General features: G+C 35.5%; 1 protein-coding gene across 1 annotated transcript in view; it reads left to right on the plus strand.

Moving 5' to 3' along the window:
- Positions 1–9,401, plus strand: part of LOC135216720 (protocadherin Fat 3-like) — a 750,169-nt gene that overhangs the window by 550,817 nt on the left and 189,951 nt on the right. Inside the window, exon 4 of the mRNA XM_064252180.1 lies at positions 6,279–6,835. Within this exon, the coding sequence (XP_064108250.1) occupies positions 6,778–6,835 (58 nt within the window). The 5' untranslated portion in view covers positions 6,279–6,777. The remainder of the gene's footprint in view (positions 1–6,278; positions 6,836–9,401) is intronic.

The raw sequence follows: 9,401 nt of genomic DNA on the forward strand, positions 1-9,401 counted from the left end.
TCTCCATCTCTCTCTCTCTCTCTCCTCTCCTCTATATGTATTATATCTATATATATATATATATATATATATATATATATATATATACTATATGTGTGTGTGTGTGTGTGTGTGTGTGTGTGTGTGTGTGTGTGTGCATATATATATGTATATATATATATATACAGCATGTGGCACGAAGGAACACGTTGCTTGGGGTATCCTTAAATCTCATGTTAGCAAAGGTGGAGTGGAAACTGGGAACTTGGAACAAGTACTTTCGTTAGTTTATTCTACATTTTTCAAGTTCAACTTGAAAATGTTCCAAAGTCCCGCAGTTTCAATTCCACCTCTCTATCCTCGTCTATCGTGGAATTTAGATATAATATATAATATTTATAATATATATAGTATGTATAGTGATGATTCTATAGTAGTATATCCTATATATATATATATATATGCGTGTGGTATATTGTGATGTTTTTTTTTGGTTAATATCGTGGAAGTTTTCTGGTTGGTCCACATTCTTTGCTTCAACAGTCAAAAGAGGATTGTGAAGTGACTATCCTTTGTTTTTTCCACTCCTTTAACCATCCCTTAAATAAACTCTCTCCTCTCTCTTCTTCTCTCTCTCTCTCTCTCTCTCTCTCTCTCCTCTCCTATAGTATATATAGGGGGGGTATATTAGTGAGTATTAAATATATATATATATGAATATTATATATATGTTGTGATGCTATATGTATATATATATATATTATATATATATATAGTATATATATAGATATATATGTATTATATTATATTATATATATATATATATTATATATATATATATATATATATTTATACATATGTATGTGTGTGTGTGTGTGTGTAGTATGTATTCTGTTAGATAGTGTGTCTGTCTGTGAATTTTTCTGAGCGAGAACTAAACTGTGTCGTAACACAATACAAATAGCAGACGAAAGTAGGGAAAAGGTTTTCATATAAATTCCTCTGCCTTCTTTTCAGCAGACCCATGTTGACAATAGGAAAGCTTTGTTCCGAAATGACTGGCAAAGAGGAAATCAGACACGCTCAAATGCGCACATTCACCGCCTTCTTTTCGCATTGAAAGCCGTTCCAGTACCAGTAAATTCAAATGGGGCAATCGGCCAGAGATTCGGCTTATCCATTTGTCCTCAGATAAGCAGGAAAGCAGTGACCAAAAGCAGCACAAAGTCTCTCGGCTGCGGCCTGTAGGAGAGGGAACCACAGCAAAGCAGCGTGGACATATGAACTGGTATACTACCCGGCTTCTTTCTCCATCGTGAAATCGTTTTTAAACGCTACCTGATTGTAAGCGGCCCTCCTTTCAAACGCTCTCATTCCAAAGACTTTCCTCTTGAAGGCGACCGTGCTCGCGGGATAAGGGTTCGCCAAAAAGGTTCACGGCAGATTATTATCAAATGGTACAAAAGACCCGTTGTCGGTTCCTTGCTGGGTTAGGGAAATCACGCTGTTGCCGAAAGACGTAAATATCAAATTAATTTTACTTTTCAGATTCTCTCTCTCTCTCTCTCTCTCTCTCTCTCTCTCTCTCTCTCTCTCTCTCTCTCTCTCTCTCTCTCTCTCTCTCTCTCTCTCTCTCAGCTCCATCCCTTTCTTAGAGATAAACAGGAGTCAAATGCAATTGAATACATACACGTGAAACATGCACGAACATTACGAGGCTACAAACTTTCACCAAGGCTGTTCGCTCGTAAACTCTCGGCTCGGCTCCAGCTTTAAAGGTCCATTTCCCAGGTTTGCAACTTTGCATCACTATCAAAACCGAACTGCTTTTTCTCAGTCATCAGGACCAACAAGTATTGAAATTTTCTATTGAAAAAAAAGGGGGGGATACTTATAGATTTTACGTAATCGTGAAAAAAATTGCAGACAGGAATCGCACGAGAAACATACTTTTGTCTCAGGAGGTAAAACGATCATTGTTTTTTTTTTTTTCTTTTCAATCTGCACAGTAATTTTCCAAATGAAATAACCGACCAGAGATTCCGTAATTTCCTCATCCATTCTTCGTATTTTCTCGTTTGTGTAAGGAACAGATTATAATTATCTTTATAATCTCTTAGGAGAGGTTACAGTTACGGACTTATTAGCCGCAATTAGTCGGCAATGCTAAGATCGATAACGCTGCAAGATGCAGGATGCATTTATGTCATCCAGTTGCAATAATTATGAAATCGTGCATTGTTTTTGCAGTAAGAATCTTGATTCATTGCAATGATCAAAAACATGACAAAGTTTTTCACCCTTTAACGACTAACTCTCTTATGCCTTATGCCCAGAGAAAGTGTGGCACAAAGAACAATGCCCAAGGGAAGCCATACGAGACTGGGGAAGGAGCAGATGCTTCGCCTTTAACAAAAGGTACGTAAAGCGGTTTTGGCAATAAGCGAGACGTGGTCCAAAAAGAGGAGTAAAAGCATATCCAGGAAGTTGGCCACAAAACTTTTATTGCATCTTTTTTTCCTTCTTCGTTAATTATGTAGTAAGTAGATCTATTTATATCTGTCACTAGAATCTAGACATATTCTACCTTTGAAAAACGCAAAAATGGTATGTGAATTGGAAAGAGAGAGAGGAGAGAGAGAGAGAGAGAGAGAGAGCATTTGATTGAGTAACTTGGAAACTGCTTAATTACTTGATCGGAAAATCTACAAAAGATGTTTGTGTGTCTCATTGTTTCCTTTAATATGGTTCTTGATTCCAAAACGAAGCAGAATTTTTCAATTCAAAACACGTTGAAATGACCGTGATTTTATGGCGCGTATATTTATAGTAAACTGTCGTTTTTTTTTTTGCCTTTTTATGGTTTATTTCAAACGTTATGGAAAACGATCCGTAAAATGCTCAAGCAAAAATGCTGCAGAATTTTCCAAAGCTTTATTGACGTCAGAAGCAACGCCGGTGTTCCCAATGTTTCCGCAAACAGTCCTCCTTGCCGCTAGATACAGGCGTAAAACTCTAAGTCCCTGCAAAATTTCTCTTCCTTCTCTCCTGATGTCTTTGTCAGTCTTGGCTGTTAAAAAAATCCTTGATTCAGAGGGTTTTGTGAACTGAAAGTTTAAACTAGGTTTTATCCACCATAATTTGTTATATTTCGCTTTACTTGCAAGATATACGGTTTTATGGTTACAATATAGTGATCAGCTATCAAGGATAACAAGCAAATGGAATCTGTAAACATAAGCAAGAGCATCAATCGCTTTCTCATCTTTGTGTCCTTTACGAAGATTTTCACTTGTTGGTGGGTGAGCTGGATGGAATGAAAACAATAACAGAGTATGTATATTATAAATGTGTATGACAATGTTTGTAAAGCACTTGATTCTCATTTGACGGGGATACTATTAATCATAACAATTATGCATTGTGTGTTATTTGCAAGTACGCGTTGAATTCGTCCTCTTGTCGCAAATATCTATGATTTCAATGGACGATGTAATATAAAAACCTTATGCACTTTCACAGAGAAAGTTTTGACACGTAGAAATACGACCAATGGAAGATGCTACAAGTTACACAAGCGAAAGAAATATAAAATTCATTCGGTATCCACACACCTAAACCAATCAGGAAATTGTTTTTCTTTTTATTTACCTTATTTTTTTCTTCACTTACCGCCGCTCTCATAGTCCCGGAAACTTTTGCAATTAGATAAGACTTCAGCCACATGTTTCTGGGCCTTTGTTCCCCAAAGAAGACGACTCTTTAATAAGAGGAAAAAATCTTTGGACTTGCAGCCGAGAATTAAAAGATTTCTGGGGACGTCGTGATATAATTAAGCGAATCCCTGGTTTTCCGCCCCCCCCCCCCCCCTCCCCCCCCCCCCCCCCCCCCCATCCCCCACCCCCTTACTCTTCCGTGCGCGAGAGAGACCTCAGTCTTTATGTAAAATGCAATACGTTGCTCCTCAATAGATTAGGCTGCATTTACTCGAAAATAGCGGTTAAGTCTTGTCTTTAGATAAAAATCATAGATATTCATTATGTTTTACAATGCCAAAGAGAGGATAAGGAAATGCGACCTCTTAATTATGAGGTCAAATTTAATGTAAGTCTGTTATTAAAAAAGAAAAAAAAAAGCATACCATCGGGAACTAACCAAATGACTGAAAATTAATGAAACATTGTCTACGGAAGTGGGAATGGGATGTCATGCCATTTATTTTATTATTGTGAGATCTGGTTGGAAAGGAACTAGTAAATGAAAAAATAATACAAACTTTTATCTAGATGTAACGATGTGACAGTTAATAAATAACTTAACTGCTTTAGGCAAACGGATCCATTTAATTGCAATTTACAAATGAAAAGATTACTGCATCAGCTCCTTGACGTTCATTTTCACGTGTATTTTGTGCGTCCCATAGACTTGAGTACTTGTCATCCTTCATCTTCTAGTTTGGGATTATGTGATATGTGTTACTTCATAAAAAGCGGTAATTTTCCAGGATCGTATACATCCATATTCACTTGCCTTCTCATTTGCCCCTTCCTTTGTATTTATCACCTTTGACGAATCCTCGTTCCTCCACCAGGACTGCTTGTCAATTTGGTATTTCGGTCTCCAGATTTTCTAAGATCGTTACAGCCTCCTAGATTACTCTCCTGTTTTGTGACTTATTCCTATATTTACTATCGCTGCTTCAACTCTTTCCTTAAGCCACCTGACCGGTATTTTTAATGTCTTGGTGCTTTAGCACATTTTCTTAAAACCAGTACAAGGCCACGAAGTTCTAAGTATGTTCTCTCTGTTCCTGTGAAATATCTTTCACCACTGCTCATCGGTATTTATCTACAATATTTCCTTATATCATCGTAAATTTTTCAACCTTCGTCTAGTGGACACTTCTGCAGATTCACAGACACTTTGGTTACTTTTATAGCTGAACAACTGCCCTGCTTTCCATTTTTAGAACAAATTCAGTCATTCCTTTCCATCCACAGACATCACTGTACAACGTTTTCCAATATCGTTTCTATTAACACAATGCTAGTAAATATTTGTCTTGTCAGATTATTTTCAGTTATATTCCAATAATATATTCTTTAACCATAGGCAAGTAAGTTTTGTCTTTTGTCATATTATTTTCAGTTATATTCCAATAAATATATTTTAACACAAGGCTAGTAAATCTGTCTTGTGTCAGATTATTTTCAGTTATATTCCAATAACATATTCTTTAACCCAAGGTAAGTAAGTTTTGTCTTGTGTCAGATTATTTTAAGTTATATTTCAATAAATATTCTTCAACACAAGGCTACTAAGTCCTTGTCTTTTGTCACATCATTTTCAGTTATATTCTAATTGTTTACACAAGGCTAGTAAGTCTGTGTGTCTTGTGTCACATTATTTTCAGTTGTATTCCAATAAATATTCTTCAACGCAAGGCTATAGTAGATTTACATCAACCGTGCATGTGATGTCTAGGCCAGTCCCTTACGACGCTCCTGATTGGCTGTTGATAAGCCAATCACAGGTCTGGAAATCTCAGTCTCTCTCGAGAGTTCACATGGGCAGGATGTGTTCCCCCTCTCCTGAGGTATGCGTTTTAAAGACGTATCCCTCAGTTGAGTTGGAGCATACATCCTGCCTATGTGAACTATCAAGAGAGATTGATTCCAGCCCTGTGATTGCCTTATCAACAGCCAATAAGGAGCGCCGTAAGGGACTGGCCTAGACATCATATGCACGGTTGATGTAAATCTACTATAGTTGGTCTGTGTGTCTTCTGTCATTTTATTTTCAGCTATATTCCAGTAAATATTCTTCAACACATGGCTAGTAAGTCAGTGACTTGTCACATTATTTTCAGTTATATTCCAATATTATTTTTTTAACATTGGGTAAGCTAATCTTTGTGCCTTGTGTTAAAGCGTTTTCAGATATATTCCAATAAGACAAAGCATTAAGTTTTTGTGTCTTGTGTCGGATTATTTTCAAGTATATTCCAATAATATTTTGCCACAAGTCAAGTAAGTCTTTGTGTCATGCTTCAGACTATTTTCGTTTGTATTCCAATATTATCATCTTCAGCTCAAGGTAAGTAAGTCTTTGTATATTGTGTCAGGTCATTTGCAGCTATAATCGTACATAATATTCTTTGACAATATAGACAAGTAAATCTTTGTGTCTTATATCAGATTCTTCTAAAACCCATTTACTTTTGGAAATGAATTAACTTTGTTCAAAATTAATGTATGTGTAACGTGCAAAGACATCAACTTTTTCATTTCTTTTTACAGGTGCGAATTTGGTGTATCCCCCGAGGACATCTTAGACACAGAAGCCTAGAAATATAATCGCATCAAACGCATTGTCTTTTGAAGAGACTGTTTTCTTTGGTCATAAGGAACTTATTTGCGGATGTTTGCTGCAGGCCCTTGTGCACGGAACAATGTAATCGCTTAAAGGGGAACCGAATGTGGTGTACACATTATAGTAACGTTCCCAGCGCTCAGAAAACAGCTCGGGCTCGTTCATTTTAGGCATTACGACGAACTGATATTATTCAGGTTTGTGTGACCTGTTTTCTGATTTTCGGCCCTCTACAGTAAGCGATTAAGGATTGAAACCTTGTGAAGCATTCATAAATTGAAAAAGGAAGAAAAGACTGTCATTTGATATGCAAGTGAACGATGCTGAATAAGATAATCAAGACTTGAAAACTACTGCTCACAGTTGCGTTTCGTCGAAGAATACTTCTCTGATACATAGCAAAGCACCAGTTCGCTTCACGTAGACATGGCCATCAACGTAGTTCTTCCCATTCTGATTCCACTTGAGGAGAACCTTCGTAATGGTGAGTACACATTTTTATTTATTTTCATTCACCTTTTTGTTATCTTTTAACGAGTTTCATTTGCGAGGGTACTACGGGTCCTTTTCTATTTCATATGTATGTGATCAATCCTAAACAATTCAAAATTAAGGCGATATTGCTAAGATTATATATATATATATATATATATATATTATATATATATATATATATATATATATATATATATATATATATATATATATTATAAAACCATATAAAAAGTATGTTCACAACAAAATAAAATCTTGGGGCTAATCACAGATTTCTGCCTGTAATTCTTAATGACCAAGATACATTTTTGGTGTTAAAATATCGAGGTATTTATTCTATTCATTTATCATTACATCATGAGATCATGCATTTTAAAGAAAATTAATACAAATTATCATAAATAGGAACAAGCTAGAAGTTCTATATTGTTATTTTTTTTATTTTCATTTGATTAATACAATCGATGTTAATTCACCAGAAATGCGAACAGATTCTCTTTCATTTTAACTACGTACAGTAGTTATATATATATATATATATATATATATATATATATATATATATATATATATATATATATATATAATTTAATTGCCATGGAGGAAATTGAAAACACGAGAACTGCCGAGATCTTTCGGTCTTAACGACTCTTTACTTAATGCAAGACTGATCAGAACAAAAGAAACACACAGTATAGGTAAGCATATACAAATGGACATTACAGGATTAACAAAAGGTCCAATTCACTTAAAAGAAACGAAAAAACGCCCGTAGGCTTGATTAAATATTTTAAAAGCAGCCACCCACACGTGGTCACAGGTAATTTAGTCGGAAAATATATGGGTCCAAATTGTACAATCCCTGACTAAGATTGTACCATTTGGACCCATATATTTGTAAAATGTTTTTGAAGGACTTTGAAATAAATGAATTAACTACTAATTAATTAGTCCCACATGTTTTTGGCTATTAATCTTTTTCCTTTCTCTCTCATGCTTGCTATATTTGTATTTTATGTTCGTTTCTCACTCATTGTTTGACTTTTTTGTAAATTTCATGTACCAATACAAAGTGTATTGTTTTTCAATTTAAATTGGCCTTGACCAGTGTGTCTGACCGCACCGCTCCTAAATCCTTAATGTATCCTTCGGGATTTGACTACATTTCTACTGTCCGGTCGTACGTGCTTCTCTGTTTTCAACATATACTGTTTTTCGACTAAATTACCTGTGACCACGTGTGGGTGGCTGCTTTTACAATCTTTAATCTAGCCCACGGGCTTTTTTTCGTTTCTTTTAAGTGATTTGGATCTTTTGTTAATCCTGTAATGTCCATTTGTATATGTTTACCTATACTGTGTTTTTCTTTGTTCTGATCAGTCTTGCTTTAAGTAAAGGGTCGTTAAGACCGAAAGATCTCGGCAGTTCTCGTGTTTTCAATTTCCTCCGTGGCATTACCTTTAGTTATACATACCATCACGTTATCCATATATACATATTAGGGATGTTGCCTTGTATAATAACATATTAGGGCTGTTGCCTTGTATAATAAGGCGCCCTATGAGGTAATGTCAGACTTGCGATAATCTTACGCTAAGTCGGTTGGTTATGCACTTCCATACTCATTGGAGTGTCTTGGGGTTTGCTGATAACTTACGAAGTGGTTATGATGACGATGTGTTAAACTCATGATGATATCTTTTCTGATGTGAGGTTTCTAGTAGAAAACACTAAGTATAAAAAATAGTTCTTTTCTCTGAGATTACATGATGAATATAGGATTGTACAGGTCTGCCAATGACAATGGCTTGATCGCTTCTGCCAATGATGATGGCTAATTCTGTTCTGTTCCCACTACGATCTCGGTTACAAGTCATAAAGGAAGCAGACAGTAGCTCGAACATATGAACATACATACAAATGAGACACATTAGAAATCACGTAGGCCGTTTGAATTATAGGTCGCGGTAGTTGTCTCAAGCAGGAAGCTTGGACTAATGTTTCAAAACAAATGAATGACCACAGGTGACGGCATGTTAACTTAGCCTACTTTATTGTATACGTCATCTTAGAATACTTTATCGTCTCTGGTCTGATCACATTCCTGCAAGCAATCTGGTTGACCTCTTTAGTTTTAGTTTTTTATATATATATGGAATAATATTCCATATTTTTATTATATAATCACTTACATACATACATACATACATACATATATATATATATATATATATATAAATATATATATAATGTATGTATATATATATATATATATATAATATATATATATATATATATATGATTTATAATCACTTTAGCACGTGATTCATTTATCACACATATCCACAGGTGAAAAATAAGAGACAGGGTGTAGGTCCTGACCGGTTTCGGCTTTATTTTCAAGCCATTGACAAAGGACTGATACATAGTATTAGAATTCACGAGTATATATACTACAAAGACAGTACTGACGAACACACACACAACCGATTGAGACTGCAGATCCACTCACAGGCAGGTGTCAAGGTAGGAGTGGTTTTCAAAAATCATTAGGC

Source organism: Macrobrachium nipponense, chromosome 6 (genome assembly GCF_015104395.2).
Source record: "Macrobrachium nipponense isolate FS-2020 chromosome 6, ASM1510439v2, whole genome shotgun sequence".
NCBI lineage: Eukaryota > Metazoa > Arthropoda > Malacostraca > Decapoda > Palaemonidae > Macrobrachium > Macrobrachium nipponense.